The sequence below is a fragment of the Cetorhinus maximus genome, unplaced genomic scaffold (assembly GCF_964194155.1).
Source record: "Cetorhinus maximus unplaced genomic scaffold, sCetMax3.hap1.1 HAP1_SCAFFOLD_703, whole genome shotgun sequence".
Taxonomy (NCBI): Eukaryota; Metazoa; Chordata; class Chondrichthyes; order Lamniformes; family Cetorhinidae; genus Cetorhinus; species Cetorhinus maximus.
In genome coordinates, this window is record NW_027596645.1 from 66900 (window position 1) to 88946 (window position 22047).

At 49.4% G+C, this 22047-nt stretch overlaps 1 protein-coding gene across 1 annotated transcript; it reads left to right on the plus strand.

Moving 5' to 3' along the window:
• The first annotated feature begins 2285 nt into the window (after positions 1–2285).
• Positions 2286–9339, plus strand: LOC144674566 (zinc-binding protein A33-like). Its single transcript, XM_078535855.1, has 6 exons — positions 2286–2737; positions 2828–2923; positions 3016–3249; positions 4158–4180; positions 4277–4385; positions 6984–9339. The coding sequence occupies exons 1-6, from the start codon at positions 2327–2329 to the stop codon at positions 7539–7541; spliced, it is 1431 nt and encodes a 476-aa protein (XP_078391981.1). The 5' UTR covers positions 2286–2326; the 3' UTR covers positions 7542–9339.
• The last annotated feature ends 12708 nt before the right edge of the window (positions 9340–22047 follow it).

Below are 22047 nucleotides of genomic sequence, written 5' to 3' on the forward strand. Positions count from 1 at the left end.
GATTAAGCGGCTGTATGTTGTCAATGTTTCCCTAAAACTTCCCCTCACTATTTTTTCTAAAAAGCTGTTTTGTTTCATCACTAAAAGAAAATGTTGATGTTTAGATAAATCAACTTAAAGTTTGACATTGATTGGAAACTGAACTGGACCAGCCATATAAATACTGTGACTACAAGAGCAGGTCAGAGGCTGGGAAGTCTGCAGTCTGTAACTCACCTCCTGACTCCCTAAAGCATGTCCACCACCTACAGGGCACAGTCAGGAGTGTGATGGAATACTCCCCACTTGCCTCGGTGAGTGCAGCTCCAACAAGACTCAAGAAGCTCGACACCATCCAGGACAAAGCAGCCCGCTTGATTGGCACTCCATCCACCACCTTAAACATTCAATCCCTCCACCACAACGCACAGTGGCAGCAGTGAGTACCATCTAGAAGATGCACTGCAGCAACTCGCCAAGGCTCCTTCGCCAGCACCTTCTAAAACCATGGCCTCTACCACTTAGAAGGATAAGGGCAGCAGATGTATGTGAGTACCACCACCTGCAAATCACTCATCATCTTGACTTGGAACTATATTGCTGTTCCTTCTCTGTTGCTGGGTCAAAATCCTGGAACTGCCTTCCTAATAGCACTGTGGATGTACCTACATCACATGGACTGCAGCAGTTCAAGAAGGTGGCTCAAGGGTAATTAGGGATGGGCAATAAATGCTGGCCTAACCAGCAGTCCTCACATCCTGAGAAAGAATAAAAAAACACACACAGCCTACACTATAACATAGGGCTACCAAGGAGAGCATTCTTGTCTTCTCTTTGTATGACTGGGATTCCAATCAGAAACCAAATGTGGGGTAAGTGCAGCGATGGGGCACATAAGCAGAAACAAATTGATGGATATTTTTGTGAAATTAATTCAGAATCAAATGATTTAAAATTTAAGACCAGCCCAATTGATTTACCTCAACCACTTTGACTTCTTTCTGCTATAAACATGTTTTAAAATCAGAATTTGCTTCTGTTTTTTTTTTGGTAAATATGCACGGATAACTGAGGCTGCTCAGATTCACATTTAGGGAGCACTTACCCAAAAACGACATCAGGAGCAGACCAAGATGATACTGGAGATTCGGGGCTTTGTTGGGTGGAGAGAGTGGGTAAGATCAGGCTGTTGCCCTCACTTCACAGATACCTAAGAGGAGACCTAATGGAGATATTGGGGATGATGAAGGCTCCTGAAAGAGCAAGTGGTGAAAAGCTTTTGTCTGGCGAGCAGGCACCATAGATTATAACAACTGGTCAAAGAGCTAAAGGAGAAACGAGGCAACATTTCTTCACATGGGAGGGATGCTGCCATCTGGAAACACAATTTCTGAAGTGGTGGTGGAATCAGATTGTTTTAGAAATTGCCAAAATGCAATTAAACATGTAAAGGTGGAGGACTAATGAGGGCTATGAGGCTAAAGGTTGCGCTGCGTTATGACATTGTACCGGCACAGGCACAGCAGGACAAGTGGTTTCAGCCTGACCTTTAAGATTCTGTGGTTCTGCCCATAGGGATAATGGCCGCTGCACTTATCAACATCAGAATGGATCAAAAGAGGGGGCTTCAGGGATTTGATTGTTAAAGTCCTGTACAGGTGCCCTAAGTGGTGTGTCTGCACTCGCGCATCTTCAGCTAGTCTGATAATTGAGAATAAGGATGTTTTGTTTCATTATTCTTCCTTCATGGGATTTGGGTATTGCCGGCAAAGCCAGCATTCATTTTTTTGGAAAAATTTATTTTATTCATAAATTATCTGGAAGAACATTACAAAACATTTCAAAATGGCCATCAGAAAAAGTGCAATCAGATTCAACTTTTACACATGGATCACGAGGTGCTTCAATACAATTAATGAATATTACAGACATTTCAATATGGTCATAAGAGGCAAAGCGAGCATTCATTGCCCATCCCGAAATGCTCTTGAAGTGAATGGCTTGCGAGGCCAGGTAAGAGTCAACCACTTTGCTGTGGGTCTGGAGTCACATGTAGGCCAGAGCAGGGTAAAGACGGCAGATTTCCTTCCCTAATGGACATTAGTGAACCAGGTGCGTTTTTACAACAATAGTGTCATGGTCACCATTACTGAGAGGATCTTTCAACTCAAGATTTTTTTAAAAATTGAATTTAAATTTCACCAGCTGCCCTGCTGGGATTTGAGCCTGTGTCCCCAAAACATTAGTCTGGGCCTCTCGCTTCCTAATCCCGTAAACACGATTAGTTTGGCAGCAGCAAACATTGAAACTGAAAGCGGGTTCGAATCAGGAAGTGCTGAGTGTGAACATGGACTCCGGACAGCAGCCTGAGAGCTGGACCGAGGAGGTAAATTGTCCCGTTTGCCTTGATTTCTTCGACGATCCGGTTTCACTGGAGTGTGGACACAACTTCTGCCGCTCCTGTATCACACGGTGTTGGGCACAGGAGGAGAGGAATCCCTGCCCGGAATGTAGAGAGGAGTTTCCGGACAGAAAACTCACGGTCAACCGGGTCTTAGCGAGATTGGCGGAGAAGGCTCGAAAATTAAAGCTGAATCTGGGAGGGAATGAAAAAAAACTTCACTGTGAGGAACATCAGGAAGAATTGAAACTGTTCTGTGAAACTGACAAGAAACTGATCTGTTTGATTTGTAGAGATTCGCGGGAACACAAATCTCACAATTTCATGCCGATTAAAGAAGCTGTTGAAATCTACAAGGTAACATGGAACAGATTTTATCACCATATTATTTTATCACACATTCACTGTCTGACCCTTTCATCCTGTGAATTTCTATCCCTATCCCAGGATCAGCTGAAATCATCTTTACAATCTCTCACAGAGAAGAAATCGGTGTTTCTGGAAATGGAACTGAAACAGACACGGAAGATTTCCGAAGTTAGGGTAAGTTCTCCCTGCGCTGGTTTTCTGGGATCTTGGTTAGTTTTGTTCCCTTTATCGCGGTAAAGGATTATTTTTCACATTTCACTTGGCAGAAACAGTCGAGCAGTCTGCAAACCCACATCACATCCGAGTTCAGGGAAATGCACCAGGTTCTCACTGAGAAAGAGCAGCGTTTACTCCGAGATCTCAGGAGGGAAGAGGAGGGGATTCTAGATACGATGGAGAAAAACCTCCGAAAAATTCAAGGCAATTTAAATTCTATTGAGGAAGAGCTTTCAAAGATGCAGAAACGAATGGAACAACAAAACGGGATGAGATTTCTGAAGGTGAGGATGAGATTACGGCTCAGTTGCAAAATAGCCGCTAAACATTGAAATAAATGGAGTATTTGCAGAAAAGAGTATTGAAACCCGGGTGTAACCGATTGCTTTGTCAATAGGGTCTGCTATTGTGATTGAACCAATTATTTATATATATACACACACACATATCCTCTCTCTGTTACACACACACACACACATATCCTCTTTGTCATACATACACACATATCCCTTCTGTCACACACACACATATCCCCTTTTTGTCACACACACACATATCCCCTTTTTGTCACACACACATATATTCTCTGTCACACACATATCCCTTTTCTGTCACACACAGACACACACACATATTCCCTCTCTGTCACTTACACACACACATATCCTCTGTCTCACACACACATACATCCCCTCTCCATCACACATATATATTCTATCTCTGTCATACACACACAGACATATCCTCTCTCTGTCACACACACAATCTCTCTCTCACACACACAAACCCTCTCTCTCGCACACACACAATCTCTCTCTCACACAATCTCTCTTTCACATACACACACTCTCACACACACACCCTCTCTCTCTCACACACACACTCTCTCTCACACACACACTCTCTTTCTCTCTCTAACACACACACTCTCTCACACACACTCTTTCACACACACTCGCTCTCAAATACATTCTCTCTCACACACACATACTCTCTCCCTCACAGACACACGCACACACTCTCTCTCACACATACATTCTCTTTCACACACACTTTCACACACTCTCTCTCACATACACACTCTCCCTCACAGACAGACACACACGCTCTCTCACACTCTATCTCACGCACACACATATAGACTATGGATCAGATGTGGTTTTCATCAACTCAGATTTATGTTTTATTTTAGGTGGAGACGTGTCAGAGGAGGAGGTAGGATATACTGCTTTTTTTTAAACTCTGCACAATTTAGTACAGTACAATGAATCAGCAGAATGTTTAATAACTTCAGCTGTTTAACATTTACAGGAGCAGTCGGGACTACTGTGAACGCCCAATAGCCGAGGGCAAGCTTTCGATCGAGAAGTTCAACGGCCCTTTACAGTACACAGCCTGGAGAGAAATGATAGACGCCATTAGCCTAGGTAAAACTCTTATCTTCCTTTTCCTGATGGACAAAGGCAGATGAGAAGACCCTAAACAGGTTCCAAGTCCCCAGATTCAATCATGCCTGGTGTCCGGCTCTGAAGGGCTGGGCCTCGGACATTATTTCATAGTCAGTGTTAAAGGGTCTGTATGGTGACCATGTGGAGGTAATCTCACTGTTCATCGTCTCCAAGATATCGTATACAAAGTTCAGTCAGAGGATAAAAGCTCTGCCTTTACGGAGTATACTGGAATACCGCATGGTGTCACCTATACGCTGAATGACTGTGATGACATTAGTAGCATCCGGTCCATCAGGTCTTGTAAGTCTTATGCATTTTTTTCCAAGCTTGGAGTTCACCGTCTGAATTGAGGGGAGAGTGACCACATGAAATAGACCTGTCAGGCATTTCCCACTTTAAGGCACGTGGAGGTGAGGTAGGCGGGAGCTCCTTGTCACGTAAGAGGGAAGAGTTGAAGTTCCAACGTCTAGGTTGCGGATAATGGGCACAATTCCTGCTTTTCTCATATTCCGACAGATTAGGCGGGATGAGCGATGTTTCTTTGGGAAGGAGCATTCTATCCGGGAGTATGTCTTGCCGAGGTTCAAGTAGAAGGTAAACTCCTTCACTGGGCCCAACTCACTCTATTGGTGCTGGGGCGGGGGCGGGGGCGGGGGCGGTGGTGGGGCAGGGAGATGGTGGCTAATGATAATGTCTAATGCTCAAGGGACATGGGTTCAAACCCCACTACAGTTAATTAAGAATAAATCTGGAATACGAAGCTAGTCTCAGTGAAAGCGACCGTGACAACTACCATCCACTACCATTGCTGTGAAAACGATCGGATTCACTAATGCCCTTCAGAGAAGGAAATCTGCCATCCTTGCCCGGCCCGGCCCCCATGTGGCCTGGCCTGCAGCAATGTGGTTGACATTGAAATGCTGTGGCAAGCCACCTCAGTTGAAGGGGCAATCAGGGACAGGCAGCAAATGCTCGCCTTGGCAGTGACACCCACGTTTCGGTGAAAGGATAAACAGAAGAAAAATATAAACATTCTCCAGGACCAGGCCGGAACTTTGACCTGGCATTGCTGCAGCTGGTTACTCTCGTGTCATATTTCAACTGGGAGCTTGTGTTATTTGGAGTCTCAGCGCATGGCTTCTCTACGTGTGGCAAGCGTGATGGGCGCTGATGCCAGAGCTCCTCATCTGAGGCGCAGCACGTTGGATTCCCCGACTCCCTATTTTCCAAAATTCATTAAGATGGAGCAGCCTCCTCCTCCAGGAATGTGTATTCCCAGGGTAATTTTTAAAAATTCACCTACAGGATCGCTGGCTAGGTCCGCCTTTGTTGCCCATCCCTAATTGCCCCTGAGAAGGTGGTGACGAGCCGCCTTCTTGAAGCGCTGCAGATTAGTGTGACTTTCCACTGCCCTTGGCCGAGGCCAGCATTTCTCCCAAGCACTCGGTGCGTTCTGAGGGCAGTGCGGAGGGTCTCCTGTAGAAATGACGCTTTCACCTGCCCTTCCATGTAGACCTGTATTGTTTTGGCTGACTGAATGTTGGAACTTATTGAGATTTATTATTGGATTTATGGATATAATCGTGGCCGGTTTACTGTGCCCAGGTTGCTTGTTTCATGTTGTGACTCTGACTCTGGGGCGGGGGGGTGGTGGGGAAGGGGGTGTTACCCGGTTGTTAGTGTCTGTTGTAATCCTGGTCAATTTGTTGGACATTATTATTATTACTTGTTATTTCAGGGGATGTGGGTGTCGCTGGCAAGGCCAGCATTTCTTGCCCATCCCTAATTGCCCTTGGGAAGGTGGTGGGTGAGCCGCCTTCTTGAACCGCTGCAGACCATGTGGTGTAGGTACACCCACAGTGCTGTTAGGGAGGGACTTCCAGGGTTTTGACCCAGCGACAGTGAAGGAACGACGGATATATTTCCAAGTCAGGGTGGTGTGTGGCTTGGAGGGGAACTTGCTCTGGGGTGGTGTCCCCATGCGTCTGCTGCCCTTGTCCTTCCAGGTGGTAGAGGTCGTGAGTTTGAAAGGTGCTGTCGAAGGAACCTTGGTGAGCTGCTCCTTCCTTCCCTTCCTTTGCCGAATCGCTTCATTCTCTTTTACTGTTGAGTTTTCTTTTGATACAGTTAATTCTCCAGCTCCCCTTCGTTCTCTCTCCCCGTCTACATCAGTTCCACTCCTTTTAGCTTCTTTTACCCTTGCCTTCCTTCCCTTCTCTCTTTTTCTTCCGTCACTGTACTTTTCCTCTTTTTCCGTTTCCAAGCCAAACCGCAGCATCGGGCACCCGATTCCTAAAGGTCAGTGGGGTCACTGCGGCCTGAGGCCAGCCGGACACTGCAGAGTTCCTGACATTGCTCGCCATGTCCAGCAGGGGTCAGAGCAGATTCTAAAAACAAAACCTGGGTCCCTTTAATAAAAAAGCTTCCCCAACATCACCTTCCACCTCCCCCAATACCCCGAATGGCCACTTTAAAAAGGAAAAATGCTTTTTAAAAAAAATAAATCACAGGAACAAACCAAACCACTGACTGTGTTATTTTAATTCCACCCCCCCCACCCCACCCTGAACCCCGTTCCAGCCTTTGTGACTCTGGATCCCAACACAGCGAATCCCTGGCTCGTGGTGTCTGAGGACCGGACCAGTGTGAGACTCGGGGACAAACGGCTGGAGCTCCCTGACACCCCGGAGAGGTTTGATCCTTGTGCCTGCGTCCTGGGGTCGGAGGGATTCACGTCAGGGAGACACTACTGGGAAGTGGAGGTGGCGAACAAGACATGGTGGGGTTTAGGAGTCGCCCGAAAATCTGTCGATCGGAAAGGGAGATTCCACCCGAGACCTGAAGCCGGATATTGGACGTTGTGGCTGGACTCCAAAAGTAACTATGTTGCTGGTACCTCCCCCTCACGGACTCACATCGCCACGAATGTGAATCCCCGGAAGATCGGGATGTACCTGGACTATGAGGGTGGACAGTTGTCATTTTACAATGCGGACAACATGTCCCATCTCCACACTTTCAGCCACACTTTCACGGAGACACTCCTTCCCTTCTTCTTTCCTGGACTGAAGGACAACAGGGAAAATTCAGCACCGCTGACAATCTGTCGTGTCAGAGTTCACTAACAGGACCATCCCACCTTTCCGCACCATCTACCTGCTCTGCAAAATGATGGACATCCTCTCAGTCACAGGTTATTCGGATGGTCCACGTGTCATTTCAGGTCAGGTCGGGAACAACTGATTGACAGTGTTTTGTTGGTGATCTTTGGTTAATCCATGCAGTGGTGCAAGCTAATCTGAAACCTTCCGGAGACTCCCATAAAAATCAAATTTAAAGGAATGTTGAGAATCATGGGGGCGCTGTAATGGAGAGAATTAAAACATGGACAGAAATGCATCAAGGGAACCATGGACTCCAGTTGAGCAATTAAAGATGAGGATGGGCAGCGGGGAGGAACTAGGCTGAGACAGAACCCCAGTGGAAAGTACATGACAAAGGGAAGCCTTCTGGAATATGGCAGTACTTTTACAGATGGTAATGGTTCTCTTCTGTAACTGAATGATCTCCTATTTCAAGGTCTCCCATTGTTCAGTTACTGATTTGCCCACCAATGTTTTATTCTGATACACATGGGCTAGATCTCTTTCTAACTCACTGATATGAGCCTCACCCAGTCACGTGTTTTGATACTTCATTGTTCCTTTTTCTGTTTCATAAACCTGTTGATATTATGATCACTATTTCCCAAATTCCAATACCCTTCCCCCTACCACCACTAAATCATACTTCACCAGCTGAACTTCATTCGCCAGCACTAAATTTAGGATTGCTTCCTTCCTCGCTGGGCTGGAAAATGCAGATCAAGAAATTTCTCTTCCAGGCATTTTATAAATTCTCTACCCCCACCCCACATTTGACCTTTCCAATTACCACCTATACATCAGGATAATTGACATACCTCATTATCATTACAGCTCTTGCATCTGTCTGTAATTAGCCTACCAGTTTGCTCGCTAACTCCTTCCCACTATTTAGGAACCTGCAGTATACACCCTGTTAGGGGGAAGAAAGTAAGTGAGAATTTATGGTAAGGGAGAATTCATTATAAGGGAATGAATTACTTAAATTAGAATCTACAGGCAGGCCAGTGCAAACCAGTAAATCAACAGTTAAACCAGATGAACTTTGTACATCCTTAGGGCTTGCAATCACCAGCAAGGTCTTGGGAGCTAGACTGGACATGAAGGAATTAAAAATAAGGTAGATGAGGTGACCTGGGAGTCAGGCTGGAGACTGAGGTTAGAAAACAACTAAGATGAAGTGTGCTCTTCAACAGATAGGGGAAGGGCAGATGGTCCCAACTTAGATAGGAGAGAAGGTCTCTGCCTGGGTGAAAAGTGGGATGTACCTGATGCCAGAGATGTACCTGATCAGTGAAGCATAAATATGCTGAACACTTGTAATTCAGCAGAGTGCTATCTCAAGCTGCCTTGAGATAGTTCTCCCCTTGCAATTGCTCGAATAAACGATCGTGACCTGTACCTGTGACCCTCCTGTGGTCCATTTGTCAAAGATACCACAACACACCCAGCAGTCAGGAATGTTAAGTTTTCATTAAGCACCTTCTTGGAACCTGGTTTCTGTTTCTGCCACTAACTCATAGCCAATAATAAAAAAAAAAACGCTGAATGGGTGGGACAGAGCATTTAGAAATAGACTGTTTCCAGTGGTTGAGGAGTCAACAATGAGGACTATGGATCAAAATTATTGTAGATCTAGAATGGGGAGCAGGAGAAACCACGACAAAGGGAGTCATGAGGCTTTGGAATTGATTTGCAGGGTTAGTGGCTGAGGCATATCTATGTCAGCACACATGCTTAGCTTGAAGAGAGACATAAAGAGAGAAAAAAGAAGGGTTGAAGAGGATGGTGCTGTGAACCAAAACAAAATAAAAAGGTGAAGTGTGTGAGCTGGAGGAGATGTTGTCATTTGTAATAACCTTCTTGCCATTCGGGCTTGTAGGCATCTGCTTCCTGTTCATAAAGTGCTAGGAGGCAATCATGGAAATGGAGAAAGGTTAATGATTCAGTAACAACTCAGCATGTTCATCTTGTTGGTTAACTTTTGACACAATGGCACTGGGCGAACAACTTATAATTGGATGCAACACTTTCTGTTTAACTGCACCTTTGATTTACAAAGTTCCAATAGAATAAGTAAATAGATAAAATGAAACTGCTGTTTGTAACCCACAGGCTAAATTCAGGACATGCAAGTCAAAGGGCTGCATAAATCAACCAGGCGCCAGATTTATCCAGATATGTTTAGGGAGGAGGGGAGTGGGGTTTGTGCTTTGGCAAAAAGGAAGAAATAATGAGAATGGGCTGCATAGATTCATAGCAAAATAAGACATTACTGAGATTTTTTTTTAGAGTATCTGATAGTGTGTTTAGACATTTCCTAGGATGGAACAGTCCAGATCAAATGGACAAAACCTTAAAGTTAGAGCTAGGCCCTTCAGGGATGATGAGAGGAAACACTCCTTCACACATGAGTTAGTGGAGATCTGGAACTCGTCTTCCAAAAGCTGTTGAGGCCAGAGGCCAAGTGAACATTTCCACATGGAGTTCGATAACGTTTTTGGTATGTGGCTTGAACTGCTAAATGGCCCAACTCTGATCCAATGTTCTTATGGACTTCTATCCCATATTCTGGAATTTGCTGGTAAGATTGTTCTTAAACATTGGAGCTGATGTGAACGGAGGGTTGGTGGGGTGGGGGGGCGGAGGGTGGGGGGTGGGGGGGGGGGGCAGAGAGAAGGAAAGCTTCGATGGAATGGTGCGCTGGCCAATAAATTAGTTACAAGAAGAACATGTTCTCAAGTGCCTTAAGGGGTGCATTTGAAAATTATTTTTACATAGTGCCTTTAATGTCATCAAACAAAGCAAGATGTTTCACAGGAGCATATACAGCAAGACATGTCACTGAGCAACATAAGCACATATCAGGTCAGATGATCAAAAGCTTGGTCAATGTGGCAGGTTCCACGCAATGCCTTAAGGGGGAAGGTAAGGTAGAGAGGCAGAGAGATTTCGGGAGGGAGTTCCAGGATTTAGAGTCGAGCCAATTGAAGGAATATCCACCGATGATGGAGTGGTTAAAATCAGGGGTGCAGAAGATGCCAGGATTCGATAAGCTCAGAAAGCTCGAAGGGTTGTGAGGCTGGAGGAGATTACAGAGGGCAAGGCCATGGAGGGATTTGAAAACAAGGAGGAGCACTTTAAAGCCAAGCTGTTTCTTCGCCAAGAGCCAGTGTACAGCAGCGAGCTCAGGGGTGATAGAGGAACAGGACTTGATGATAATTAAGGCACAGGCAGCAGAGTTTTGGATGACCTGAAGTTTACGGAGGGTAGAATGTGGGAGACCAGCCAGGAATGCATTGGAATAGTCAGGCCTAGAGGTAACACATAGAATCATAGAACAGTTACAGCACAGAAGGAGGCCATTCGGCCCATTATGTTCATGTTGGCTCTCCGCAACATGCATGAATGTGAGTTGCGGTGGGAGATGAGATGAGACAGAGCTGAAGTCCAACAAAGTTACTGAGGTGGGAAAAGACAGTCTTAGTGATGGCACAGAGTATAGCAGGAAGTTCACCTTGGGGTGAAATGTGGCATCCAGGTTGCAAACAGTTTGATTTATTCTCAGGCAATTGCCACCTAGAGGGATTGAGGCAGTGGCCAGGGAAGAGTTTGGAGCAGGACCAAAACAATGGCTTCAATCTTCCCAATATTTACTTGACTAGAGAAGTGTAAATGTGGGCTCTGTGTCTGCCTATATGCAAATTATATAGTTTCTGTACATTATACAATATACATGCACACATATAATGCATATATATATAAATATAATGGGATATGATCGATATAATCATTCTCCTATAATGATGGTTACACATTTGAAACCAAGGTGCTGAAGCATTCCTTCTGAATAACACTATGTATAAATCCAGCAAATTGAGTTGGGTTTATTTTAAGCGGGTGAATTTATGGCAGATTGTCTTTAAAGCTCTGAAATTTGGCTCTAAAATGCACTGTAAAGTGAAATTGCTCTTCTCAAGCAGTTTAACTTACTGTTCCCTTTACAATCGCTATTCTTGCATATCTGTCCTGATGAGTGCAAGACAAAAAGTTTTGACAGCATGTCTCTTTCTTCAGCAATGCTCAAGAATTGTTTCCTGACACCACGGTGGAAGGGATTAGCTCTAATTTTAAGGTTCTGGACCAGACCAGAGGAAATAATTTCTCTTCATCTCCCCTATCAAACTCCTTAATTGTCTTAAACACCTCATTTAGATCATCACTTAATCTTCTATATTCAAGGGAATGCAAAGTGAATTCCTGCGGCCTGCCCTCATTATTTAGCCTTACTGTTCTAGTATCATTCGGGCCAATCCCTTCTGCATCCCTTCCACATGTAGTATATCCTTCCTGAGGGTCTACGAACAGCTTGATGCAGCCGCACACAAAGGTGGCCATCAGTATGAGGACGATGTTGGGCACGTTTTTTCCCCCTTTATCTAGAGGCTTGTACATCGCGTCCCTGCGGACACGATCCATTTTCAACCTCCAGATAAAGCGAAAGATGGCTCGGGTAATCGCCATCGCGCAGGAGTCTGGAAAGGCCCAGACTTGTGCCACGTACAGCAACAGCGAGGGTACCTCACACCTGATGACCAGGTTCTTCCCTGCAATGGAGAGGGAGCTCCCACATGCCCAGTTTTGTTTGCACCATAGACCCTCGCTCCTTCCAGTTTCTAACACATGCCCCAGTCCCTCTGAACCATATCCCCAGCACCTTCAGGCTGTCAGCCCTGACGGTGAAGGGGACAAAGGATTGGTCAGCCCAATTCCCAAAGAACATGGCCTTGCTCTTCCCACGATTTACCTTGGCTCCCGAGGCCAGTTCAAACTGGTCGCAGATGTGGATCAGTCTGCGCACTGATAGCGGATCTGAGCAGAAGACGGCGACATCGTCCATGTACAGGGAGGCTTTGACCTGAGCGCCTCCACTGCTTGGGATCATCACTCCTCTTATGCCCGGATCCTTCCTGATGGACTCAGCAAAGGGTTCTATGCAACACACAAACAGGACAGGGGAGAGAGGGCAGCCCCGCCTGACTCCAGATTTAATAGGAAAGCTATCTGATTCCCACCCATTGATTGAGACTGCGCTACTGATGTTAGTGTAGAGCAGTTGGATCCAATTGCGACTTCCCTCCCCAAACCCCATTCTGGAGAGCACATCCACCATGTAGGTGTGCGATATTCTGTCAAAGGCCTTCTCCTGATCCAGGCTGATGAGGCAGGTGTCCATACCCCTCTCCTGCACATAGGCAATCGTATCCCTGAGCAGCGCGAGGCTGTCAGAGATCTCCCTGCCGGGCACAGTGCAGGTCTGGTCAGGGTGGATCACCAATTCCAGAGTGGACTTGACCCGATTGGCGATGACCTTGTACAGAATCTTATAGTCCACATACAACAGTGAAATAAGTCACCAATTTCTAATTTCCTCCCTTTCCCCCTTGTGCTTGTAGATGAGGGTGATGATGCCTTTGCTCATGGATTCTGACATGCTGCCGGCCAGAAGCATACTCTCATACACTTCTAGCAGGTCTGGGCTGATCCAGTCCCACAGAGCCGAATACAACTCAGCCGGCAAGCCGTCTCTTCCGGGCGTTCTACTCTTATCGAAGGACTCAAGGGCCTTAGTCAGTTCGTCAGGAGTTAGCGGTTTGTCCAGGCTCTCCCATGTACTGTTGTCTAAGACCTCCGTGATAGAGGACAGGAAGGACTGGGAGGCCGTGCGGTCTGTGGGCTTCACGTCATATAATCCTATCTGAACTCAATGTTGGACCAAATAGAGCAACTTGCCGAAAGCAAAGTCAAACCGGATGCTTTTATCTATTCCGGGGCCCAGTTGCTCCCCTGTATGACCTTCCGGCTGGCACATGGTCTGCAGGAACGAGTTGCCATGGAACTTGATAATTGTCTTTTTTTCCCCCATCGCACTACGTGGCTTGGCAAATGCAGCCTAAAGCTTTTCTTTCAGTGTTTCCTGAGTGCTTGCCTCGAAGTCTCATTGCATCCCAGTTACACTCTGTCATCGTCAACTCTTTTTTTCCCCTCTCCACAGATGCTGTCAGACCTGCTGAGTTTTTCCAGCATTTCCTGTTTCTGTTTCAGGTTCCCAGCATCCGTGGTGTTTTTTTGTTGCTTTTATTTGCTGTCCGTCAGGGTTTGGGGGTGGAATGTGTGTGTTGGAATCATTTGTGTTTTTGAGTGACATTGATGTTCAGTTCCAGGACCTGACACAAGAATGACAACCCACATCCGGCACCGTCACTTCTTAACTAGGATCATAATTCTTGGCCCTGTTTTCGAATATATCCTCTTCCTCTGGTTCATGGGATGGGCAATAAATGCTGACCTAGCCAGTCACGCACTCCACCCCCATCCCTAATTGCCTTGCCCAGAGGGCATTGAAGAGTCGCATGTTGACCAGGATGGCTAAAGGGCATTAATGAGTCAGATGGGTTTTTACATCAGCTGACAGTGGTTTCATTGCCTTTCAGATTTTTTTTCTTTTAATTATTGAATTCAATCTCCACCGACTGCTGTGGTGAGATTCAAACCCTGGTCCCCAGAGCATTATGCTGGGTCTCTGGATTACTAGCCCAGTGTCAATGACACTGCACCACCACTTCCCCATGTGGCTCTCTATCTATCTGTGTGGCATCAGGTTCACAAGGGAAAATGCTCAGAGCAGACTAGAGGCAGCAGCACTGAACGCCACTGAAATAACACACACCACAGACACCCCTAGAAAAAGGTTGGACAGTGACATACATAACTGAAATAAAACTTCGCAGGTCAACCTTCATGAGTAACTGAACGTCTCCACCTTTGTCACGTGCCGAAAAATGACTATTTATTCATCGCTGGTTCGGAATTAGCAACAATCTGCAACAATGTGGGTCTCCGGTAATTTGCGGCCAGTCACCATTAACTCACATTTGTGTTTCATTTATTTCAGGAGGTAATGTGCCACAAGAGGAGGTAGGTCACCAAGTCTACTGAAATTCTGCAGTCTACTCAAACAACTCAGCAATGCCTTTATGGACAATTTACGACATGAACTGTTCCTATTTACAGGACCGGCGAGGATTACTGTGAGCGACCATTAGCAGAAGGCAAGCTGTCGCTCGGGAAGTTCAAGGGCCCTGTGCAGTACACAGCGTGGAGACAAATTAAAGAGGCCCTTAACCCTGGTAAAACTCTTCGATTCCATTTCCTGACCCATAAACATGCAGCAGAAGAGCCTAAACCAGCCCCCAGACCCATAGGTTAAATTAAATGCTAATTCTTTTGTCTAGTCCAGAGTTCTGGTCTGGACCTTGGTCAATATTTTATTGTCAGCATTCAGGCGTGTGTGATGATAATCATGTTTTTATTCATTCACAGGGTGTGGGCTTTGCTGACTAGGCCAGCATTTATTGCCCATCCCTAATTGCCCTTGAGAAGGTGGTGCTGAGCTGCCTTCTTGAACTGCTGCACTCTATGTGGTGTAGGTACACCCACAGTGCTGTTAGGGAGGGTGTTCCAGGATTTTTGACTCAGCAACAGTGAAGGAACAGCGATATATTTCCAAGTTGGGATGGTGAGTGGCTTGGAGGAGAACTTCCAGGTGGTGGTGTTCACATGTGTCTGCTGCCCTTGTCCTTCTAGATGGTAGCAGTCGTGGGTTTGTAAGGTTCTGCCTAAGGAGCCTTGGCGAGTTCCTGCAATGCATCTTGTAGATGGTACACACTGCTGCCACTGTGTGTCAGTGGATGAGGGAGTGAATATTTGTGGATGTGGCGATGACCTTATGTCACACTGTCTCCAGTAAGAAGTCGGAGGGGAGAGAGCCCTGTGATCATGCAAAACCCGGTAGGGTGACAGTCATTTGGGCTTGAATATTTACCCCGGGGTGCGCCTGAAGCTGGTGCGGCCGGAAACAGATGTAAGACCAACTCCCGGATCGCGATCTTACGCTGGCTGCCCAATTAACGGCCAGGCAGCGTGAAACCCGCCCTGGGAAAGGCTCAGCACTGCCGGTGGGGGTCGGAAGAGAGCTGCGGGGGCGCCCGAGGGCAGCGGGGGCACCAGAGAGCTGCGGGGGCACCCGAGGGCTGCGGGGGCGCCCGAGGGCAGCGGGGGCACCAGAGAGCTGCGGGGGCACCCGACTCCTGGGAGCCCATTGAGAAGCTGCTGGGCTGTCCCCGGCTGGACAGGGAGTACCACGCCCAACTGGAACAGGAACTGCCCACGGCAGAACAGCCTGCCCAGGTGAGTTAAGAGTTGAAGACACGTCGCTGCAGGCCTGTGGGGGGTAGGGGGGGAGTACGTGTGTTAGCCCGGGGTTACTAGTCCCTCGTCTCCCGCCCCCCACCTAGTCTCTGCTGCCTTGCCCTTCTCCGAGCTGAGTAAAGTCAGGCCGAGGGGGGTGGGATTACTGCGTGCTGGCTCTATAAATACATCTGACGTCCTCTGACTTGTCAAATGCGATAAACTGCGGAGGCAAAACCTCCCAATGAGCAAGTGTTCCTATATTTTACTCCAGCACAGCACAGGGATTAATTTGGGATTGAAACAGGGCTATGGGGAGAGAGCGGGGCAGTGGGATTGGTTGGGATTGTTACAGGGCAATGGGGAGAGCGTGGGGCAGTGGGATTAGTTTGGGTTTGATACAGGGCCATGGGGAGAGAGCGGGACAGTGGGATTAGTTTGGGGATTGATACAGGGCTATGGGGAGAGAGCGGGACAGTGGGATTAGTTTGGGTTTGATACAGGGCTATGGGGAGAGAGCGGGACAGTGGGATTAGTTTGGGGTTTGATACAGGGCTATGGGGAGAGAGCGGGACAGTGGGATTAGTTTGGGGATTAATACAGGGCTATGGGGCGAGTGTGGGGCTGTGGGATTAGTTTGGGGATTGATACAGGGCTATGGGAAGAGAATGGGGCAGTGGGATTAGTTTGGGTTTGATACAGGCCTATGGGGAGAGAATGGGGCAGTTGGATTAGTTTGTGTTTGATACAGGGCTATGGGGAGAGAATGGGGCAGTGGGATTAGTTTGGGGACTGATACAGGGCTATGGGGAGAGAGTGGGGGCAGTGGGATTAGTTTGGGGACTGATACAGGGCTATGGGGAGAGAGCGGGACAATGGGATTAGTTTGGGTTTGATACAGGGCTATGGGGAGAGAGTGGGGGTAGTGGGATTAGTTTGGGGATTGATACAGGGCTATGGGGAGAGAGCGGGGCAGTGGGATTAGTTTAGGTTTGATACAGGGCTATGGGGAGAGAGCGGGGCAGTGGGATTAGTTTGGGTTTGATACAAGGCTATGGGGAGAGAGTGGGGGCAGTGGGATTAGTTTGGGTTTGATACAGGGCTATGGGGAGAGAGCGGGGCAGTGGGATTAGTTTGGGGATTGATACAGGGCTATGGGGAGAGAGCGGGACAGTGGAATTAGTTTGGGGATTGATACAGGGCTATGGGGAGAGAGCGGGACAGTGGGATTAGTTTGGGGATTGATACAGGGCTATGGGGAGAGAGCGGGACAGTGGGATTAGTTTGGGGATTGATACAGGGCTATGGGGAGAGAGCGGGACAGTGGGATTAGTTTGGGGATTGATACAGGGCTATGGGGAGAGAGCGGGACAGTGGGATTAGTTTGGGGATCGATACAGGGTAATGTGGAGAGAGTCCGGCCAAATAAGGCCCGCCCAGCGTGAGATGCGAGCGGCAGAGCTGCCCGTATGGGGCAGGGGGAGGAAGGTGAGCGGGGCGGGCACGAACCTCGAGCATGCGCGCAAGTGAGCGCTTCAAAATCTCCCTGAGGCACAGACCGCGGCTCTCGGGCGCCCCCACCCGGCTCTCGGGCACCCCCCCCCCCTCCCCCCGGCTCTCGGAATGTTCCAACTCCGTCGACTGGACAGACTGGCGCCTCCTCAAATTTAGGGGTGCTGTCAAGACACCGATCTTCGCATCCCCCGCACCCCCCACCCTTCCACCTCCTGCCCCCACCCCCCAAATTCAGATCAGACCACGCGAACACGCCGCACTGAGAAAAATAAAACTAATTCTTTTATTGGACTTATTAAACTGCTCTGCACTAGCACTCCAACTACAATCAACTCTCTACAAGCGTAGGCTGCTCTCCAAACTGAGGCGCCTGCGTGTGGGAGAGAGAGCGAGAAAGCAGCAGGGTTAACGCGTGGGTCTCGCAGCCTCCGGAGCCCCAGTCGCACTTCGCAGACGCTTCGGTGGGTCAGGCCGGCGGGGGGAAAATGGAAGACCCCCCATCCCACGTTGGGTTGGGCGGAGGTCGACGAGCTGAGGGACTGTCACAGCGGAGCTTCAGGTCAGCAGATGCCAGCGGAACAGCTGCACAATACATCAAAATTAGGAGCAGGAGGAGGCCACTCAGCCCCTCCATTCAATAAGATGGCGGGTTGGTCCGATTGTACCCTCAACCCCATATTCCTGCCTAACCCCCAACGCCCCCCAATATCCTTTCACCCCCCCTCCTCTCTCATCAAGAATCTATCCAACTTGCCTTAAAAATATTCCAAGACTCTTGCTCCCACCGCCTTTCGAGGAAGAGATTTCTAAAGACTCACTGCCCTCAAAAAAATTTCTCCTCGTCTCCGTCCTAAATGGGCGACCCCCTTATTTTTAAACAGCAACCCCCGCCCCACCCACCCCGTTCTAGGTTCTCCCACAAGAGGAAACATCCTCTCCACATCCACCCTGTCCAAGACCCCTCAGGATCTGAAAGGTTTCAATCGAGTCGCCTCTTATTCTTCTAAACTCCAGCGGATTCAAGTCGGGCCTGTCCAACCTTCCCTCATAAGACAGGCCGGCCATTCCTGGTATTAGTCCTTCTCTGAACTGCTTCCAACGCATTTCTATCCCTCCTTAAATAAGGAGACCAGTACCCTAGGTATGGTGTCAATGCCCTGCATAACTAAAGCAAACCTCCCTAATTTTTTAGTCAATTCCCCTCGCAATAAATGAAAAGATTCTATTCGCTTTCCTGATTACCTGCTGTCCCTGCATACGAACCTTTTGTTATTCACGCACTAAGACACCCAGATCCCTCTGCATCTCAGAGCTCTGCAATCTGTTACAGTTTAGATATGTTTCTTTTTTATTCTTCCTGCCAAAATGGACAATTTCACATTGTCCCACATTATACTCTTATTTCCCAGATCTTTCCCTTTATAACCTCCTTCTGTCCTCTTCATAACTGACTTTCCTACCTATCTTTGTGTCATCAGCAAATTTAGCAACCATACCTTACAGTCCCTTCATCCAAGTCATTTATATAAACTGTAAAAAGTTGAGGCCCTAGGCCACTGATCCATCTGGCACATCACATCTTGCCAACCAGAAAATGATCCATTTATGCTTACTCTCTACTTCCTGTTAGCGAGCCAATCTTCTGTCCATGCCAATAAAGTTACCACCTACACCATGAGCTTTTATTTTCCACAATGAACTTCTTTCTGGCACCTTATCAAATGCCTTCTGGAAATCTAAGTACAGCACATCCACCAGTTCCCCTTTATCCACACCACACGTGACTGCATCAAAGAACTCTAATAAATTGGTTAAACATGATTTCTCTTTCACAAAACCATGAGGACTCTGCCTGATTGCCTTAAATTTTTCCAAGTGCCCTGCTATAACATCCTTAATAAAGCTTCTAAACATGACAAATGTTATGCTAACTGGCCTGATGTTTCCTGCTTTCTGTCTCCGTTCCTTTGAATAAGGGAGTTACATTGACCATTTTCCAATCTAATGGAACCTTCCCCAAATCTAGGGAATTTTGGAAAATTAAAACCAACGTGTCAACTATCTCACTAGCCACATCTGTTAAGACGCTGGGATGAAGTCCATCAGGAACTGGGCACTTGTCAGCTGTACCCCAGAGAAAGGGTGCCTGTCAATCTCTCAAAAATACTGCTCACTGCCCCCCCTCCTTAACAGCACATCCATAGCCTGTCTCACTCAGATACCAGCTCCTCCCTGACTAACACACAGCCTGTCCCACTCTCAGATACCAGCTCCTCCCTCACTAACACACAGCCTGTCCCACTCTCAGATACCAGCTCCTCCCTCACTAACACACAGCCTGTCCCACTCTCAGATACCAGCTCCTCCCTCAGTAACACACAGCCTGTCCCACTCTCAGATACCAGCTCCTGGAATAAGTCCCCTTTAACACTAAGGCTGGGCCTGGGTCCCGTTCTTGTACCAGGTATGAACGGATGCCATGCGGGTAAGGCGAGAGACCCCTGCCCGGGTGCGAGGCCATGTGTCAGACTCCAGGGGGTGCATCAAGGGCCTGAATGATGTCCGTGGTTCAATAATCAACACGGGGGGAGGGGGCAGGTTTGCCTGGTTACCTACCTGCCCTCGGCATCTTCAACATAAGCGCCTCCATCACTCCCACCCGGTAACTCGTCCAGTTCCACCTCGGCATCGGTGTTTAGCTCCTGTCAGCCAGAGGCAAAAGAACCAAGGTCACCGAGAGACGGCGGAAAGGGGATGGGTGGGGTGCGCATGGTGGAGACAGGAGGGGAGACGGTGGGGGTGCGCGACGGGGATAGGGGATTCTGGGGGAAAGGGAGAGACACCACGGGAAGGGAGGTGTGGGGGGGTAGAAAGACCGGGATTGCAGAGAGGGGAGAGGGTGGTAGGGTGGAGGGGAGGGGGAGTGATGGAGGGAGGGGGGTGGGGAGGGGGGAGGTGGAGACACTGGGATTGTGGGGAGGGGAGAGGGCGGCTGGGAGGTGGGGAGGGTGAGTGATGGAGGGAGGGAGGAGTGATGGAGGGAGGGGAGGGAGGTGGGGAGGGGGAGGGAGGTGGGGAGGGGGAGTGACGGAGGGAGGGGAGGGAGGTCGGGCGGGTAGAGACACTGGGATTGCGGTGAGGGGAGAGGGGGGTAGGGAGGTGGGGAGGGAGGAGTGATGGAGGGAGGGAGGAGTGATGGAGGGAGGGGGAGGGAGGTGGGGAGGGGGAGGGAGGTGGAGAGGGGGAGTGACGGAGGGAGGGGAGGGAGGTCGGGCGGGTAGAGACACTGGGATTGCGGTGAGGGGAGAGGGGGGTAGGGAGGTGGGGAGGGGGAGTGATGGAGGGAGGGAGGTGGGGAGGGGGAGTGATGGAGGGAGGGAGAGGGATGTGGGGAGGGGGAGTGATGGAGAGAGGGGAGGAAGGTGGGGAGGGGAAGTGATGGAGGGAGGGAGGTGGGGAGGGGAGGGAGGCGGGGAGGGGGGAGGGAGGCGAGGAGGGGAGCGAGGTGGGGAGGGGGAGTGATGGAGGGAGGGAGGTGAGGAGGGGGAGTGATGGAGGGAGGGGAGGTGGTGAGGGGGAGTGATGGAGGGAGGGGAGGTGGTGAGGGGGAGTGATGGAGGGAGGGGAGGTGGTGAGGGGGAGTGATGGAGGGAGGGGGAGAGGGGGAGGGAGGGAGGGGGAGGGAGATCGGGAGGGAGGTCGGGAGGGGGTAGGGAGGTGGGGAGGGGGAGTGATGGAGGGAGGGGCGGGAGGTGGGGAGGGGGGAGTGATGGAGGGAGGGGAGGGAGGTAGAGACACTGGGATTGCGGGGAGAGGGGTGGGGGTTAGGGAGGTGGGGAGGGGGAGTGAGGGAGGTGGAGTGATGGAGGAGAGGGAGGTGGGGAGGGGGAGTGATGGAGGGAGGTGGGGAGGGGAAGTGATGGAGGGGAGGGAGGTGGGGAGGGGAAGTGATGGAGGGGAGGGAGGTGGGGAGGGGGAGTGATGGAGGGAGGGGAGGGAGGTCGGGGGGGGCGGTAGAGACACAGGGATTGCGGGGAGAGGGGGTTAGGGAGGTGGGGAGGGGGAGTGATGGAGGGAGGGGAGAGGTTGGTAGGGAGGTGGGGAGGGGGAGTGATGGAGGGAGGGGCGGGAGGTCGGGAGGGGGAGTGATGGAGGGAGGGGCGGGAGATAGAGACACGGGGACTGCGGGGAGGGGAGGTCTCAGTGGGTGAGGCGTGGCTCAGCGCACAGGGCGAGGTGACGCCTCCCTGGCCGAACGGCAGGGTTCCATCGCGCCCGCGCTCCTGCACGCGGGAGATGAAACGGAAACGGTGCGAGCTGGGCAGTGCCGGCCGGGAGCTAACGGTTCGGATATACCCGCCGTGTACGCATGCGTGGGCAGGAGCCGCCCAACGCCGAGTGGGGGGCGGGTGTGATGCACCACTGGAGCATATTTGAAGGCAGGGGAGGCTACTACAATATTTTTAAATTCAGTCATTGAATGTGGGCTCCACTGGGTGGGCTGGCATTTCTTGCCCATCCCCTAATTGCCCCCTTGAGAAGGTGGTGGGCGGGGATTGGCTGGGGTGGGGAAGTAATGTCCAGCGCTATGCGTGTGAGAGGCGGAGAGAAGCAGAAAGAGATAACGCAATAGAGAGAATAGGGATGGGAGCAATGGTGGCTGCGCTATCCCAGAATTCACTGCAGTACAGAAAGCCCTCTATTAAACCTGCCCTTGCCTGCC

What these genes read in the sequence shown, in the direction of transcription:
- LOC144674566 (XM_078535855.1), top strand. Translation starts at nt 2,327, where the DNA reads ATGGACTCCGGACAGCAGCCTGAGAGCTGGACCGAGGAGGTAAATTGT. An exon ending in AAGCTGTTGAAATCTACAAG is followed by an intron (nt 2,738 to 2,827) that starts GTAACATGGAAC and finishes TCCCTATCCCAG; the next exon opens with GATCAGCTGAAATCATCTTT. An exon ending in GAGACGTGTCAGAGGAGGAG is followed by an intron (nt 4,181 to 4,276) that starts GTAGGATATACT and finishes TAACATTTACAG; the next exon opens with GAGCAGTCGGGACTACTGTG.